The 18,527-nt window shown below is 35.4% G+C and overlaps 3 protein-coding genes across 7 annotated transcripts in view; 1 reads left to right on the top strand and 2 right to left on the bottom strand.

The window, feature by feature from the left end:
• Positions 1-13,583, bottom strand: part of LOC105205448 (flocculation protein FLO11) — a 334,932-nt gene extending 321,349 nt beyond the window's left edge. The window contains exons 1-2 of one of the 5 annotated variants that reach the window (XM_039451523.1): positions 13,301-13,583; positions 12,818-12,998 (exon numbers count right to left, since the gene is read on the bottom strand). The gene's annotated coding sequence lies outside the window, so the exon portion shown is untranslated. Of the gene's footprint in view, positions 1-2,902; positions 4,668-5,027; positions 5,044-12,817; positions 13,030-13,300 lie in introns of those variants that run through there. The other 4 variants (XM_039451525.1, XM_039451524.1, XM_039451526.1 and 1 more) reach the window with 4 other exon arrangements.
• A 540-nt stretch (positions 13,584-14,123) lies between these two features.
• LOC105199898 (transcription initiation factor IIA subunit 2) lies at positions 14,124-15,818 on the top strand. Its single transcript, XM_011167247.3, has 4 exons — positions 14,124-14,358; positions 14,704-14,808; positions 14,901-15,030; positions 15,238-15,818. Exons 1-4 carry the CDS (start codon positions 14,287-14,289, stop codon positions 15,267-15,269), a joined length of 339 nt encoding a protein of 112 aa, XP_011165549.1. The 5' UTR covers positions 14,124-14,286; the 3' UTR covers positions 15,270-15,818.
• On the bottom strand, positions 15,672-18,509 carry LOC105199823 (membrane-bound transcription factor site-2 protease). Its single transcript, XM_011167123.3, has 6 exons — positions 17,945-18,509; positions 17,423-17,698; positions 16,830-17,180; positions 16,509-16,667; positions 16,138-16,395; positions 15,672-16,050 (listed from the first exon to the last, which is right to left on the bottom strand). Exons 1-6 carry the CDS (start codon positions 18,017-18,019, stop codon positions 15,682-15,684), a joined length of 1,488 nt encoding a protein of 495 aa, XP_011165425.1. The 5' UTR covers positions 18,020-18,509; the 3' UTR covers positions 15,672-15,681.
• Between the last annotated feature and the right edge of the window lie 18 nt (positions 18,510-18,527).

Raw genomic sequence — 18,527 nt, 5'->3', positions numbered from 1 at the left:
TCTTCCATAAAAATTTCCACACCGACATATTCTTCTTTAAATTTATTTCTTCTTTCAATCGATTCAAACTCCTTCCAAGTTACATCGTTACAAAATTATCTAAATGCGTTATTGCTTTCTGCAATAGTATTAAAAAGAGAACAAGTTGCATTTATGTATTCAGATCTCATAAAAATACAGCTGGGATTATACGAAAATGTATTATTTCAATTCAAACCCTATCCTTGTCCCATTAAGTTTACATCCCTCTTACCGTCTCCTATTACAACATGTTATCGTATGCTGGACCAAAATGGAATAAGAAGAGAAATATGGCATGTATTCGAAATAGCTTTCACAGGAATAGAATACTACTGGTTATTTTCATCTTCATTGCTACTTTTACTAAATAGATGTTTATAAGATGACTTTATAAGAAACTCGGAAATTAATTTTTTTTTTTCGTTTAATTCAAATTTTATTTGTCCAATATATGATATATCATTTTGAAATATATTCTATTGACTTACACACATGCACATACATATAAATACCAATGGAAATTCCAAATAACAAATTTGAAATATCGTAAAGTCAACAGCACTAATGGATGCAAAAGTATCGTTTCGTGTATGCAACAATTTTAAACATACAAACAAAATGTAATTTTTCATCAATATCAATGCGCTCACGTACTTGATCTGTTAATAAATAATTACTCCTTTGACAAGACGTTAATTAATCTAATGCGTTAGAGAAATTACTCCTCTTTCCCTGCGCATACTTAATATCAAAACTGCAGTCACTTACATTTGTAATGTAATAGCTTGCGCGAATATTGTTTCTAAATTTTTCAACGTAAATAAAAAATGTTGAAGATTCACATGTAACTAATGGCTCTCCCTTTCATAACGCGCTATTGTGCATATCATAATAATGCGCAATATGGAGAGAAAATAAAAAAAATTGCGACAAAACAAAATATGAAGCTTATCCGCGAAACGATACGTCGGTGTTTACATAAAAAGGTACAAAACGATATGAAATTAAGCTGAAATTTGTGCTCATCTGAGATTCTACGTCGAAGAATAACAGGAAACGACAAGGATTACGACGTGAACGTCAACAACTACGTCAACGACTATGTCGAGAACAAGACGCACGCGCCATGGAATCGGGGTTGAAAGGCCTCGGACCACGCTCCGGGAGACTCCAAAAGCGCTCGGCCAACAGCCACTTGGTGGAATTCGAAGCACAATACCGACAACGCGGAATTACACCACGGGAGTCGGCTTAATTAGTACTTTGCTATGCATCGAGCCATCGTCGCATGCGCTACTAAACGCAGTCAGAACATTGTTTATGACGCGTTTCATACGCGGGAGCAAAAAGCGCGGGCTCCTTTCGCAGCATCCCGCGCGAATGAAATAGACGTTCAAAGCGTAAACGAAATGCGAGTTTAACAATAAGATAAAACAATAAAAATCATCTCCGATACAACCATCCTATTCACATGAGACTCGACGTGAAAAAAATTCTTCAGCTATTCAATATTACGCAATATTACTTTTATAATATATAATAGGAACCTTACACGTTCAGGATCAAAAATACTGACAATATCATTGATCGTGTGTGATTATAATTAATATTAATATAGAATATAGAGTAATGAAATAATCCAAAATTTTTTATTCTCAAGCATCGGTATGTAGTAAAGATATTGACAGTAATACCAATTGTGCGAAGAGGACAGTATTTCCGTCAGTATAAGTTCCACAATCATGAATGACATAATCGCAAAAACAACTTCAGGTTGTAAAAAATATTGACGCATACTGTCAGTATTATTGACCGTATTTAAGATTCCTATTAAAAATGTAAACTAATAAACGATAGCAATTTCATGTGAACATATTATAAACGTTACAACGTGTAAAATATTTTATACAAAATATAATTAAAAAATTTTTTAATATTAAAATATTAAAAAATCGTGAAAAATTTACATAAAATTGACTGTGAAAGTTAAGCTATGTTAAATGTAAAAAAACAGACAAAGAGAGTGTAAAACTGTATAATAATAACTTTTGACTGTGCCAATTATCGAGGTTTTCTAAATTGATGGTATTATATATTTACAATCGTTTTCTTACGTCCGGCAATTAATTGCGCGGCATGGATTAGAGTTTTTGGTTTCCGACAGAATTCGCTCAGTGAGAGAGGAGGCGCAAAAGTTTTCGACGCTCGCGAAACTTTCGAACGTGCGACGGATTGGTATTGGCAAGTTCGTAGTGAAAGGGGTTCCCTCGCGTAGGATTAATCTCGCATTGAGTCTGCGCGTTCGGAATCCCGATAATCAAAAGCGTTGATACTCTCACAACAAGCATCGTTATATAGTCGGGCCAGCAGACGATCAGCTGACCTGGCCTGCTCCAGCATAAATATCATGTTTGCCCAAGTTTCATCGTGCGCTTAAATAGCTCTACAGCCGCTGTAGTAGCTCGTTACACGCATACTTCAATTTGATAAAAGAAGAGAATGTAAAGTGACCACGGAATTATCAAGAACAACTGAAGAATTAGTGAAGTAAAAATTCTTTCGACTTTAATGATGTGCGCAATACTGAAAATGTTTAAGAAAAATCACAAAAAGTGTCTATTTCACACGTTGTTAAAAACTTACAAGACACAAAAAAAATGAAGCTTGTTGAATGTCGAACAATGTAAAATATTGCTGAAACTTGTTCACAATTAATTCTCGAATTACTCAAGTGGATATCAATGGGAAGACACACGTGACAGGGGAGAACATCTGTCAACTTGGGCAATGTACAACATGTAGTGTAAAAAAAAAAGTCTTTACCCACTGTCATCCAATCGACTTAAGCGTAATACTTGTAATGTAGGCGAATAATTCATACCTCAAGCGTCTTGATTAAACCTCGCGATGCGCCAAACTATCCGCGCGATTTACACGTTGTCACGTCCCGCACATCTTGTTGAACTAGAGCGCAGGATATGCGCGATTACGACAAGTCATCTCACGGCAATCGTATCTCGCGTCGTGTTCCACTTTACTCATCCCTTCCGTCAGCGCAGCACGCGACACGTTTATCGCTGGCACGCGTCCTGGCGTTACCGACAGAGCAAAACTCGTTACTAGGTTAGAATCCGCTGAAAAGGGATGCTAGCGAGAGTGCACGGGGGTGGTGGTGGTGAGCGATCGTCGTTTCTCCCCTCCGTCGGGCGCGCGCGACCCCTCTTCACCCTCGTCGTTTCTCGCAGTTTCCAGGATCTCCGGAAAACTTTGCTGGAAAGCGGCAGGCGGCGGCGGCTGGGGTTGGGGTTGGGGTTGGGTTTGAGGGTGGGGGTTGGGGGTTCAGCGATTATATACGAGGTAGGTAGACTTCGAGTAGGGGAAACGGTTCCTTCCGCGCGGCCCCGAGCCACCCCCTTTCCTATTCACCCTTTCTCTGTCTCTGTGTGTAAGCACGAACGCGGTAAATAAAAAAGTTTTATGTCACTCCGCGAATTCGTCGGCGCCGGCAATGCGCAGGCACCAACATGGCCGCGCACTTCGCGAAACTTTGTCGAAACATCTACAGATTATCAAACAACAGCTACGCGAGAGCGTTTACTCACGAGGCGGCGGGGATAGTTGGGAAGAAACTAATATTCTCGGATGAACAGCGAGCTGAATATTAAACGTATCCCTCTCACTTATTGAGAGAATGCTATCTATTTTGGCACGATATTTTTTGAAAAACAACAGTTAAAAACAAAATGAATCAATAATAGATAATTTATCAACTAGAAACTGTGTCTACAATGTACAATCTCTAAATGTGTATAAGTATGGTAAATAATTAATCGCGTTAATATTGATTAATAGATAATGAAATGTTTTATCTATTGATAAATATATGTAATTATGCAAATTATATGGAAATTATATCTTTGGAGTTGACGGAGTTGATTTACAACGATCAGCGCATTCAACCATTTTCCTGCTATTAGTGATTCAAATGGAAATCTTGGGAAACAATAGCGCGAGCGCACAAAGCACGTGGCGGATGTTTAGAAAAGTACCTCTCTACCGAATCGAGTGGGACTGAAAACACGCGAGTCCTATCACGCCAAATAGAAAAACGAAGATGAACGAAATGCGCTACATCCGCTCAACATAGATCAGCGAAGTGCATACAATGGTTTCTTTCTGATTGTCGGAAGCTGTCTACTCGTGGCACGGTAGCCGTACCTGGTTGCCTGCCGCCTGCCCTCGTGGGAGTCAGCTAAGGGAAATCAATATCTCACTAGGGGTAGAGAACATGAGGAAGAGAGAGGCAAAGTAACGAGAGTAGGAGCCGGTGAAGGTGGAGAAGGAAGAAGAGGAGGAGGTGGAGGAGGAGGAGATGGAGAAGGAGGATGAGGAGGAGAACGCACCGAAGAAGGAGAAGAGAGAGAGGTGACGCGGACCCGCGCGGTAGGAGGAGGGTGGCCGCGCGCTCGTCGACCTCGCTCGCTCGCTCACGGCCCTCCGCGGCCGTAGTGCCACGCGTGAACTCGACCACCGCGGTAGCACGCGTGAACCCGCGCGAGCGATTCCGACCGTCCCACGCCGCGTGCCGCCGGTCACCGCCGCGGTAGGCCGCGTCGTCGTCGTCGTCGTCGTTGGTAGCGCGTGGCCACGTGTACCGTCGGCCTCCCTTAGCGCGCGACAACCGTCACTACGCGCACGCTATGTACCCTCTTTATATGTATATGATATGGACCCTATATATATATATATATATATATATATATATATATATATATATATATATATATATATATACATATGTATATATATACAAACGGGTGAAACACGCTAGCCCGCGTGTCGCGCGAGCGTACACCGCAGCCCGCGCTCGCTCGTTCCAAACCTGTCGGCCGCTTAGCGGGAACTGGAGACGAAAACCTTGCCTCCGCATCGCGTTGCCGCCGTCCTCCGGACTCTCGCTCCAAACTCTATCCCGCGTCTCTCACCCCCGCGCGCGCGAGACTCACCCCCAACTTTCTCCCTGGCCCTCTTTCTCGCTCGTCGTCCGCCGCTGCCGCCGCCGCCGCCGCCGCCGCCGCTACCGCCGCCGCCACCACCGCCGCCGCTGCCGCGCGCGTTCTCACACTCCGCGCACGCCGCGTTTCTCGACGAAACTTTCTCGGCGCGCGTCGGGACGCACCGTCGAGATCCACCACTACCGCTCTACCGTCCGCACCACCACCAACGTCGCCATAGCTACTACCACTATTCAACTCCGGGCGCGATCACCTTCGGCGCTTCCACGTTTACCAGTAGCAACCCAACGATGTGTTGCCTACGGCGCGTCTCCGCCAAACTTCCCTCTTCTTTCCAGATTCAACCCCTCCCCCTACCCCTTCTTTCATTCCGATTCTCCGCTTCGTCTCCGCGCAGCGCGTGCCACCCTTTCCTCCCCGTATATCCTGCGCGCTTCCTTCTCCGCTTCTCCTTCAAGTTTCACCCAACTTTTTCCACCCAACCCCACGGCTCGAGCCGACGACGATGCTACCGCGACATACGCTCTATATATCTCGCGCGCGCGGCTCCTTCTATCCTCCTACCATCTCCTCCTGCCTTCTCTCTCTCTCTCTCTCTCTCTCTCTCTTACTTGCTTCTTACCCTGGGGATGCGCACTACCTACTAATGTACGCGGCTCGCGGCCGGTCCACCGAGTCGCGGGGCGAACTTTGGAGTAGCGCGACACACTCGCGACGCGATCCGATAATCAGCGAGCATGCCGCTCCAAATTGTCACGCTTTGATGTTAATAGATCATCTATACATTGTACAGTACGCGCATGAGATACTTTGCGAGATACGCAAATAACTGTACCTGAGCTTTGAACAAGTATTTACAGGTAATATTTGTTGCACACGGAAACTATCTGAAACTTAACAATATTGAGATAAAATAGTTACGAGTAAGTTTTTTAATTGTACTTTTAGAAATAAATTATACTCGTAAAATAATGACAGTGTTTTTTTCTCTCTGATATATTCTTTGTTCAATAAAAATCTCCTATTATACAAATATGTTAAATTCTGAGAATTACATTTTACCTAGAAGAAAAATACTTTTTATTGTGAAATGTTATATTTATAGAAGTGCTGCGTGTAAGAGAGAAGAAAAAGAAGAATAAAAGAGGAAAATCTCATATTAGAAAATAGAACAAAATGCTATATAAAAATTGCAACACAGTTTCAGTTTAATCAAGGAACATACTTGCTCCTATTTATTTGGCTTACTACAACTCTACACTTCAAATTGGAATTTTGAATAGTACAACTTACAATTACCTTTTTATGTACAAAATTCCAGATTTATGTCACTTGACGCTGGTGCTAGAGTTAACTTGAATTTTGCATATTTCTTAAACTCTGAATAGATATTAACTTTTGAGGCTTTCCGCGAAAAAGGTCCAATTAAATTTTATTATAGTATTACTAAAGTTCAAAACTTTCGTGAAATAAGTCAAATTGATATCGATCACAATTTATATAAACAGAACCTCATACAGATTTGTAAGATGCATAATCTGCAATTGTGTAACATTTATAACGTGTATAATATTCTGCTAATCCATTATGTATTTCAAACATTGTATGCAGTTAGTTTATTTAATATTAAAATTGACAAATAAAGTATAAGACGTCAAAGGTAAATAAATTACCACTAATTGTTTTACAAATAATGTTATGCTGTAAGCTACATCATTGTAAAACAATTACCAATCCCGAACATTCTTCAGAAAATATTCTCGATTACACGAGAAATGGAATATCAGAATGCCGCAATGCAAAGCATGCATATTCATCTGTAACAAAATCCAAACGTGAAATATAATTGAATAGCAATTCTGAAATCAATCGAAAGAAATATCGAGCTATGGCTTACAAAGTCGACACCGACGGAATTTTCCAGTATAAATCATAATGCGACAAACTTCGCGAATTTAACCGTCTGTGTCATGAGTAGGGAAGGAACAGGGGGTGAACCGGGCGAGGTGCACGCTTTAAGCAGTGGCACGCTTCGGCAGGAAAGAGAGAGGGTGAAATACGCGCGGGGGATGGGCACGCGGCTGGACGTCGCGACGCCTGCGTCAATCTGCGATTCATTGCCCTGGCAACGGCCGACGCTTATCGCTATTCTCCCTACAGGGTGTCCTAATCCTAACGCGCAATCCTATAAACAGTAGGATTCATATTAAAGGAATGATGATTTCAAATTGAGGGAACAATTTTCTGAACTATAAAAAAATTGAAAATTACATACGTGTACATGTATGTGTATGTACGAGTACGTGTGTGTAATTACCAAATTATTTATATAGTTTATAAGTTATTTGTATAATGATTTAAATACGTATATTAAACTTTAAAAAATATATAGATAAACTTTAAATTGCACTTGACATAATTTTTTAATAAAATTAATTCAACGTTTAAACATTTAATACAGGAATTTGAAACTTGTAAATAAGAGCAGTTAACTCAATTTTCATTAAAAAAGAAACGATGCAAGTTTTGCTTCCACGAAAATAATCCTGATATAATCACTTTGTGCATGCATACACCTTATATAACTCGCCCACTCCTTCTCAATCACTGTTTCATTTATTTCTCTCACAACTCGGAAATCTCTTTTTCCTTCTCACCAATATCTCTTTTCCCTTTTTCTTCCCTTCCTTCCTTCCTTCCTTCCTGTCTTTTTTCCTCTAATATGGTTACATTGTAGAAATAATATGTAATTTCAAGTAAATCGGCAATGTACAATAATAAGTAGATTTTTTTCATTTCCTCTCTTCTAATTTAAATAATTATTATAATTACTTCACAATTAGAACGATAACAATTTTTCGAGTAATTATGCAAAAAATAAAATTACTTATCTAAATTATAATAAATAATTATCTTGTTTAAATTTTACCATTAATGCAACAATTTAAATGTATATCTGTTGTATATCTATACTACTGATATAGTACAATAAATTATGTTCTCAAGAATTCTTTTTTTGCTATATTTTTCCTCACTATTGCATACGTGCATAAGGCAATTCATTTAGCCAATTATAATCCCATGCCCCTGTCAGTCTGATCTATCCCAACGATATACTATCGCCTAATCAAATCTCTAAGTTTATAGATTAAATCTAAAAGCGTTGACCTAATGCCCCAGTCCTACTAGCAATAAAAAGTAGCAGTGTACTAAAATTGATTTTTAACAAACGGAAAAAAACTTCTTTTAAGAAAGTAAATTTCTTTTTTCAGATAAAATTTAAAAATACGATAACAATACTTCTTTCTATTAAAGTTTTTTATTATGAAATAATTCATTTTATTTTTCTCTCTTTAATCATTTTCAATTATGTATTTACTACTTATATTTATTGTACTTAATGTTTTTAAATAAATAGTTAATGAAAAGTTTATAACATAAACACTGAATGTCAATTAGTTATAAAAGATTTTAATAGTTGCCATAATATGTTGATTATTAATTAAAAAACCGTCCATTAAAATTAATAAAAATACTGATCTAATAAACAGTTTTACGTACATTTTATTACTTCCATATTACATGTAACGACGGTAAGAAAACAGTATAAGCATTTATTGTATTATTTGTGAAAGCTATATTGAAAATGCCTTCCGCTCCGATTTCCTCCAGCATCCGATCTAACTATTCTGTTGTCGATAAAGAAAACCGATTCTCCCTAGTCGTAGATAAAATTCTTAGTGTCATGATAAAGTTTTAATCCCCCTCTCACTCCGTCCCCAAAATGGCACGTATATTCGTAATAAATTGTTCTTGCAAAGTTTCTGAAAGGCGAGCTACATAAATAGTCACGCGGATGGATTTTACTCTGTGCCCGCGTACGCGATCCCCATCGTTCGCCGACATCCACATTCACCCCCTATTACAGACCGTGCTATACTACTCTTAAAGATGTCTTTCATTTTGCTCCCGCGTCGCACAGAATTCGATCGATGCGACCATCTTGCTCGCACGGCCACCAAAAAGTCAACCCTCCTTTCTTCTTCACAAACGAGACCTTCCACTGGACCAGTCGTCTTCCCGTTATTCGCCCCTACGAAGATCTTTTTATCGTGCTTTTTCTTAACTTCTTATTTTCATTCTAACGATAACGTCAACACCTTTACATTCTACACGAGCGACGTCATTTCGAACTTTGTCTCACTTTCTTTCCGCCACGAAGAAACTCACAGAACTATAATCTTCCCTTTATGAAAAACTGAATGGAACAATTCCTACATCTCATCGAGTTTTTAAACTCGACCAAGTTTCAGTTCAGTCGATTAAGTTTTAAAGATATTATTAATCTGCGTTAAGGACGAGTCAGTCAAAAACATGTTCATTTTGTTTTAATTAGTTTAATTTTGTTATGATTTGTATAAAATTGAAATAATTATATTATAAAGTTGAACAACTAATTTCAGCTCTCCTTGACCTTAATTTATCGTTATAGTTTGCGTATACAGAGATAGAACGGTTTATTCATTAATCTGCGTTAAACTCTAAACAATTTTAAATTTGCTCAAGTTTCATATAAATCCGCATGCATCTACTTAAAATTAACACCTTATTTCTTAAATGTATATATAAGTGTTGTAATTATTACCATCTCTTAATGTTTCCAAAAGAAAAAAATTAATTCCAAATTTCAAATTCTAAATTCGTAAAAAAAAATGTTATTGATATATAATAATAGAAGTTACTCTCTTATCTCTATAAAGGTCTGGTGGCCAGACCTCGAGCTATACGAAGAAATATCTCATTCTAGGCTTTGATTTGCAAATTGTTTAAAAGTGACGATCGAGGCTAATAAATCTAACGAAACACCTGGTACGACGGAGAGACAGATACACTTTCGTGCGCCAAGTTCATGGGAGCTGCTTATTCATTTCCGGCTCGAAAGGCTTTGTGCCTCTTCTACCAAGGAAAGTTTTGCATGCAAGCCGAACTTTCCGCTGGCAATTACTCGAGTATTTGAACCAAACGGATAGCTATAAGGCTTCTCGCATTTACTTTCCGCCCAGCGCGCGTGCGAATTTATAAAAAGTAGAAAACGATCCTGCCACGACTCGTGACGACGTAAAATTACAGCTTTCGTTAAAAATTGCTTGAAATATTGCGCGATTAATTTTAATTAAATTTTTTTATTTGACGTACTGAAGAACTTTTCACTAATTCTACCTTTTGACAATATTTTGTTTGAAATATGTCATCTCAATATAATAAAAAATAGTATATTTTTCTTTTTTTTTCATTAGTATTATTATTATGGTATTAATATATGGCATACTGGTTATATTACAAATATTATTATTTACATTTTATTAAATTATAATTAAATATTTTCTAGCTTTTAATTAATTTCTAGTAAAATCAACTATTTGCTACCTATAATATAACGTATGTACATTCATATTATAATTAATATATTCCAAAAGAGTAAAAATTAAAAGAAAAAAAAGATCAAATGTCATATAAATAATATAACTTAGTATTACCAAAATTATATGTAGTTCTTGTACATCTTGTAACAAGAAAATATTAAGATTAGGTTTTTATACTTTTTTATTTGTAACATAAGCTAATAAGTTATACAGTGTTTATACAAGATATCTTATTTTAAATAATGTATAAAAATATAATCAAAACTAATATTAAATAATATTAAAAAATGCTTAAATCAAAGTCTTTAATTTTTAAATCTAAATTCATATTTCTTATATCACAAATAATATAAAACATTCACCAAAATTGGAATGAATTAAAATAAAGTTGTACAAGTTTTAAATGCTGACAAATTAAAAAAATTATTTTTAGACATTACTAAAGTCGTGTCCCGATGTACACTATCAGTACTGAAAATCAATCCCATACAGCATAAAACATTGAAAAAATATTGAAAAGATATTGCAATGTTGAATGCTGAATGCGAATGTTTTTTCAATATTAAATCTATATTTATTTTTCTATATTAATTATTAATGTAGTTGCAACATTAAAATGACGTAAAACAAATTATCATCAATATTTTTTTTGTCAAAAATGAACAAAAATAAAAAATCAAATAAATAGAATTAAATTGTATAAAATATACATATAATAAATAATATTATAGAATTATAAAAAATATTAATTTTTTAATAAAAAGTAATATACAAATTTAATTTGTTAATAAAAACAAACCTAATTACATAAAATAATTCTCAATTTTGCAAAGATTTAAAATTACTTTTATACTGTTAAAAAATTAAATAAAATAAATGTGCAATTAATTTCTAAATTGTCAAAAAAAAGAATCTAATTTTAAAAAATAATATTTATTTTTGATTATTTGTCGTTCTGACATTCTAAAATATAATTTTATCTACATGTGTAAACAGTACATTTTAGAAAAGCAAAAGAATTAATTTTAAATAATAAGAATTAATAGTATTTTTTAAATTTAAATTTTTTCAACAATTTATAAACTAATTTTACACATTTATTTTATTCATAATTTTCTTAAAAATAAAATGTGCTTAATATTAATAAAATCATTATTTATACAGTGAATAAATGTAAAATCAATGCTGAATTAATATTGAATTACAATGTCTGTAATTTGAGACATAGATTCAACGGACATTAAACATTTCTGTGACGTCCCAGATAGCACACATTATTTTTAAAAGATTTATAAAATATTTATAATAATTATTGAAATATTTTATAAATATTTACAAAATATTTCATAAATATTTTTATATCTTCAGATTAAGCAGATTATAAAGATTTACCTTAAATATCAAATAAAAATAATTATAAAATATGTAAGCTATATTTTAATAACATTTTGAATAAAGATTTTATGATCTTTTTCCTACGTGTATATAAAGCATCTACAAAATATATATGTAATATTTACAAAAATAAATAATAAATATTTATAAATATTTATGATAAATATTGTGTACTGTCTGGAATGTTTTCAACGTTGAATCTACATTTCGCGATGTTGCTGCAACATTCGCAATCTTGTAATTCAATGTTGATTCAACATTAATGTAATATATGAATATAATATTATACGTAACAAAATATAAATATAAAATAAAATACTTATTTTCAGTACTGGCAGTGTATATCAAAAACGTAACCTAGTTACTCGAACCTAAGTGCAGGGAACAATTTCGCAATAAAGGAATTAAAACAATTAACTTCTCTTTAAGTGATCCCTTTAACGTTATTTTCTACGGGCGCATTAGATCACGAGATAGTCGCGTGATTATCTTTCTAAAAGCAGCGCCGCGAAAGCAGCCGCTTACGAATCAGAGGGGCATAAACATTGCGGGCAATCGGCGCTCGAGTTACCTCGTTAGAGATTTGTCCTACACTCTAACCCCCTGCTCCCTCCCTCCCTCACCCCCCGCCTCTCTTCACGCCTCACCCGTTACGTCAACTCGGGATTACCTAGACTTTAGAAATTCAGAGCACAGGGAGGAGAATGGCGAGGCAATGTCAATAAGAATGGCTCGATTCGCAATATTCACCGCGCAAACGCGCGTTTCTCGACGGCGTGAAACAGCGCGGTGAAATTCAAGCCGTACTCCCCTCGGTCGTTCGAAACTTTAGCCACTCGAGGCATCCGACATTTTGTTACCGGCGACGCGACGGAAAGTTTATTTCAAATAACGTCGTAATAGCGAAGCGTCGCGCGACAGATGTAATCGATACAATTAATTCCATAAAGAACAACGACGTACCTGATGATAATCACGTACCACTTGCGCTTCTCGCAGCATTTCGGCGGGAAAGTAATGGCGTGAGGTATGCGAGGATTTCGATCAATTTCCAGTATAGGTTAGTAGGAGTCGAAATCACGAGATATTGGCACAATTACAATCGTGTACGACCTTACGACGAACGCCCGATGATCTGGAACCACTGGCGACAATTCTATTAACGAAATGTTCACTCTTACAATATAATGATCGCGAAAAATACGGAGCAATTAGAACTCGACTCTGTGATCCGTCGCGGCGCGGTGCGTAACGTAACCGACTACGCTCTGAAGTTGTCAATTGTTGAAGCGCAGTGTAAGAAACATCGAAACGCTAATAAGAGGAAGGAACCAATCACAATGATCGGATATTTTATCCGTTTTTACAAATATCGTTGTAATAGCGAAGCATCGCGACAGAATGTAATCGATAGAATTATTAATTGTATAAAGAACAACGACGTACCTGATGATAATCACGCACCACTTGCGCTTCTCCCGGCATTTCGACGAGAAAGTAATAGCGTGAGGTATGCTGGGATCTCGATCGATTTCCAGCACAGGTTAAGAGGAGTCGAAATCACGATATATTGGCACAATGACAACTGTATATGACCTTACAACGAACGCCCGATGATCTGAAACCACTGGCGATAATTCTATTAGCGCCAAGTTCACTCTTACAATAATGATCGCGAAAAATACGGAGCAATTAAAACTCGAGCGAACTCCGCGATCCGTCGCGGCACGCGGCGCGTAACTGACTACGCTCTGAAATTGTCAATTGTTAAAACGCAGTTTAAGAAACATCGAAACGCTAAAAGGAGGGAACCAATCACAATAATCAGATATTTTATGTATTTTCAGCGCGCTCCGCTAACGCTCGCAACACTCGCGAGCATTATTGTTTTTGTTTAATATTTGATAAACAACAAAGATGAAATGATTCCAAGGGCGTTGCGAGCGTTAAGTGAAACGTACCCTTAATTACATGGGTATGTGTTTAGCTTCATAGAGAGAGAATGAGAAAGAGAGAGAACGACCAAATGCAATAGTAGAATTCTCTCTAGCAATAGTTAGAGGTTGCAATCCACTTACAATTAGCGTTACAAACAATGTACACCTGGCGGTGTACATCACATGTCGAAAGAAGCGCTGTATTGCCGCATCCTCCTGTACTGCCGCATAATTGACTCATTTGCGTACGCTTCATGTGACTAGGCAAATTCGCCTGAATACCTTACGGCATTAATGTTTCATGACGTGCGCCGCGCTGCATGTGCTCGTTCTTAAAACTACTGAAGAGCCGCGAGAGCGCTGTAGCCTGTAGCCCTGCATCAGATGTATATACGTCAGAGCCGAGATATGCGAAGGAATATTGTTGTTTGACGATAGACGCTTCACAATTTGGGATTATTACTTTCCATATTATTACGAGGTATTTTTAGAAAAATGTCTTATCAATTGTATAGAAACACGACGTTAGGAGTTACGTTGCAAGAGACCCTCGACGAACTAATGCAGGTAAATGTGTAACGGTATGAGATAGGTTAGCTTTTGTATTTTAGATATAAAGTATATATAAAAAAATTAATTTGTTTTGAATAAATGATAATACAATTTACATTAGTTAAGTTTATTGTTGATGCTGTAATAAATTTTATTTGTGCTAAGGGATCAAAAAGATAACAAGCAATTCATGCAACAGATTCCCTTATATGTATTCTTTATAAAACTGAAAGTAAATTCTGTTAGAATTTAAAAAATTATGATATATTTTATCATATCTAACGTATTAGCAATCCATCCAGAAAGTGTTTTTATTATATTTTATTATATATTATCTAATAATGATAATATAAATTACAGTTCGGACAAATAACCCCACAGCTTGCACTAAAGGTATTGCTACAATTTGACAAAGCTATTAATCAAGCTCTAGCAACGAGAGTTAAGTCAAGACTTACATTTAAAGTAAGACTCTTTAGCTGTTTGAAAATAATTTTTGTTTGAATTTATTGCATTTGGAAAGAGCCTGAGTTAAATGTATTGACTTATTTTTACAGGCTGGCAAATTAAACACATATAGATTTTGTGATAATGTATGGACTTTTATGCTAAATGATGTTGAATTCCGTGAAGTTCAGGAGGTTGCGATAGTAGATAAAGTAAAAATTGTAGCATGCGATGGAAAAAGTAAGTATTGGTATTAACAAAAATTCAACTCGTGATATGTTGAATATTTTTACATAGGTTATGATAGAAAGTGCTCTCCAAGTGAACATTTTCTTAAATCACTAAACAGACAACAGTTTATAGTTTTCTATTACATTGTTTACCAGTTTATTACTTTTCAGAATACATATATTTTTATAATAAATTAATGTTATAAATTCTTTTCAGCATTGGATGCTGATGGAGCAGCAAAACGATAACAAATTTAGTATTTTATATACAAAACAAATCTTTCTTATATTGTCAAAAGAAACTTTCGTGATAAAAAAGCAAACAAGACAAAATAATGAAAATATATATTTAAATTTCTTCCCTGTAAACATTTAACTACCAGCAGCTAATGTACCACCAAATTTGAAAAAATGTAATTGCATGAGAACCAACCAATATATTTGTATATTTTTTTATTTAAGTATGCAAAAATTTAATATCAAAATATTTTAATTAATATTAAAATATAAAAAATATTTCACATTAAAAGTTTCTGTAAATCCAAATTCAAAAAGGGCATTATTGTTGTTATTATTATTGTACAACAGGTTAAGTAAGATTATTTCATAAATGATTTCATACAAAAAATGTAGATGGAAAAAACAAAAATGTTTCATTAACTTACAATAATTTATTAATAAGCAAATACATTAAGTTTGTTATAATAAGTAATGTACCTATACTTGTTATTGTAAGAACTGTGCTTTCTCTGATATTTTTATTATGTGGCATGGAGTTCAATAAATAAAGTACAACTACATTCAGAATATATTGACCATCTAAAAAGAAGCAAGGCACAACGTTAATGATTGCTAACCCTGCTGAAAATACCGTTATATATTTGCAAAGCAATGCAAATGATTCAGGTAATTTGGGATACAGGAAAGAATACTTTGGCACCCAATCTGATACATCAACAGTCCTATAAATATCTGCTGGATGACCAACGAATAATACATCCTTGCCTATTTTCCTCTTTATTTGGATAATCTGTAATTTTAAATTGTTTTAAAGATAACGATTTTAGAAGCATATTTACTATAAAAAATAAGATACATTTTCTATGCTTCTACTTACCTTTGTCACATTATCTAAAGAAGGTTTCATACAATGAGTATCTTGAGATAAACATTCGTGACTAGCTTGACAGAAATTTTGTGACTGATTGAGTGTTGCTCTTACTGGAAGGCAAGAATGCGGAGGTAAATGAAGAGGAGCGGTTTGCGGTCCTTCAATGTATTCGAAACACAGATTGCCATTTGTTTCACTGTCACTTGTACAACAATTCACAGCACCGTTTGTTTTCTGCTTAGCTGGCACTGACTCATCATAGTCCTAAAAGAACATACAGATATTGCAACAAGGTTCTTAAGGGAATTACAAATAATAACAAACATTAAATGATAAAGGATAAAGTTCCAATGATAAATATCTCTTAAGAAAATTACTTGGATAAATGATTGCTTAACGCAATAGCCAGGAGCAGGATGTTGCACCGCGTGAAGCATACAATCGTACCAATCCTCATTGTGCTTTACAGGGCAATTGTTCAATTTGTATATTACATCATACTCTAAAAGACCAGTTGGACCTAATACAGGTGAATTCTACAACAAAATAAAAATACATTTTAATAACTATTTAAGTACGATTATTTCTTACACGCGTTAACTTTTAATAAAGCAATATTTTCCTTTTAAATACAATACTGTATTTAAGTGAGTAGTTTAAAAAATACATGTAACAAAAACTTTTGTTGGGTCACTCACAGGTAAAATAGTTTTCACATAAACTCCAGAGCCAATATTGTAAAGTGGTGCCCACAGCCATGTGGAAAATACAAGAATTGCTGCAGCTACTGTAGCAAGAATAACATTATGCCAAATTCCAGCACATGTGACACGTAGCTGATTTTTCAATGGCAATGCAACCAACTGTTCATTACTTATATGCACGTAAGCTATTGGAATTATAAAAAAAATCAAGATTCCTAGACCAAACAGCTGTACATCTTCTCTTGCTGCAGCAAGGGCATGCCCGAATTCATGAACTATACTACATATTGCTAATGTTGTTGCATAATAGCCAATTTCATTGAAAGGAACATCCACCCCTGGTAACTAAAACATAAAATTATTAAGATAAATTGTATGAAAAAAGAAGTTAAGAACGTAACAGATTTTTAAAACTTACATTATTCTAAGGGTTAAGTGATTATATGTTAATTCTAATGTTTTGTAATAAAAATATAAACTTAAACTTTAATATATTAGTTCTTTTACTTCTACAAAATCCTCCACGTATTAAAAAATTATTGAAAAGTATCTGGTCCTTAAGTATATATTTATGCTGCAATATGTACCATAGGTTCTAATATAGCTCCTGAACTAGTATCACTTGAAGATCCAGTCAGCCACATGTTAAATGTCATCTTTAAAATAATGATAACAGCTATTGGCAAAAGTATAATGCTTATAATGACACCAGCATTGAACCAAGCAGTCCAAAACCTGGAGCGGTCCATTCCCCATTTTATTATTTTGCGATTGAAAGCAGTTGTAAACCATTTCACTCTCAATATCTGTATCTCCAGGCCTGTGTTCTCTAGGAAGTAGAGGTACGGAAAATGCGAACAAGACTGAAAAATATGTCAAAAGTTATCCTCACTATGATAAACTTATAATTCAAAGTTGCAAAGTTGTTGAAGACTTCATGACAAGAATTTTATAGAGAATGTGAATGTTGATGAAACCAATAATTTCTTGAGTCCCGAGAATCACTTGTATGTTACAAACATTGTTTTGTTCTAATAAACTTTCTACATCAAACTTTTGAAAGTGAAACAAGAGTAGGAGCATCGTACAGACAGAATTGTATGATTTACCTTAAAGAGTGTATCAAAAAAGAAGAGTGAGCAGTGTATCAGGGCTATTGCAATTAGCACGCTCAAGGCATCCATTTCTCAGTTTATTTCAGCTTGAATCTTGGATGCCTGTCTCTCTCATAACTACATCGCTGCGTCTCATTAAATATTATTAAGAGTCGTGCACACAAGCATCAATCTAAATTCTCTTACAAAAAGCTTCTGCCCTAAGATAATTTTATCGTTATTGTTTACTAAATGTTAAAGATAAAATAATACCTGGGGAACACTCGGGTGGAAATCTGAATACACCCGGGCGTCTAATTTATGCAATAATTATATCCCTAAACCACTTTGTGAAATCTAATATCATTCTCAATAAACAATCCTCAACGATAACATTTTCGATATCGCGTTATCGACGTCACTGCAAGCTCCTATTTTTAGCAAAAACTTTGTAAACAAAAGTTGTTAACGTGTAAACACCGATTTGTTCACAGACTCGATAACCACGTGGCGTTCGTAAAGGAGAGCGATTATCGTTTCCGCGTCCCTCGCACTCTATTGAACGTAAAATGCAGGTAAAATGACGCAAATACTTCTC

This window comes from Solenopsis invicta, chromosome 7 (assembly GCF_016802725.1).
Source record: "Solenopsis invicta isolate M01_SB chromosome 7, UNIL_Sinv_3.0, whole genome shotgun sequence".
In the NCBI taxonomy this organism is placed as follows: Eukaryota; Metazoa; Arthropoda; class Insecta; order Hymenoptera; family Formicidae; genus Solenopsis; species Solenopsis invicta.
This window is presented reverse-complemented; position numbering and strand designations above follow the sequence as displayed.

Coding starts and splice junctions, on each gene's coding strand:
- LOC105199823 (XM_011167123.3), bottom strand. CDS start 18,019: ATGGATGCCTTGAGCGTGCTAATTGCAATAGCCCTGATACACTGCTCA. Junction 17,699..17,944: donor TTTTTGATACACTCTTTAAG/GTAAATCATACA, acceptor CATATTTTTCAG/TCTTGTTCGCATTTTCCGTA. Junction 16,668..16,829: donor ATGTGAAAACTATTTTACCT/GTGAGTGACCCA, acceptor ATTTTGTTGTAG/AATTCACCTGTATTAGGTCC.
- LOC105199898 (XM_011167247.3), top strand. CDS start 14,287: ATGTCTTATCAATTGTATAGAAACACGACGTTAGGAGTTACGTTGCAA. Junction 14,359..14,703: donor CCCTCGACGAACTAATGCAG/GTAAATGTGTAA, acceptor TATAAATTACAG/TTCGGACAAATAACCCCACA. Junction 14,809..14,900: donor AGTCAAGACTTACATTTAAA/GTAAGACTCTTT, acceptor TTATTTTTACAG/GCTGGCAAATTAAACACATA.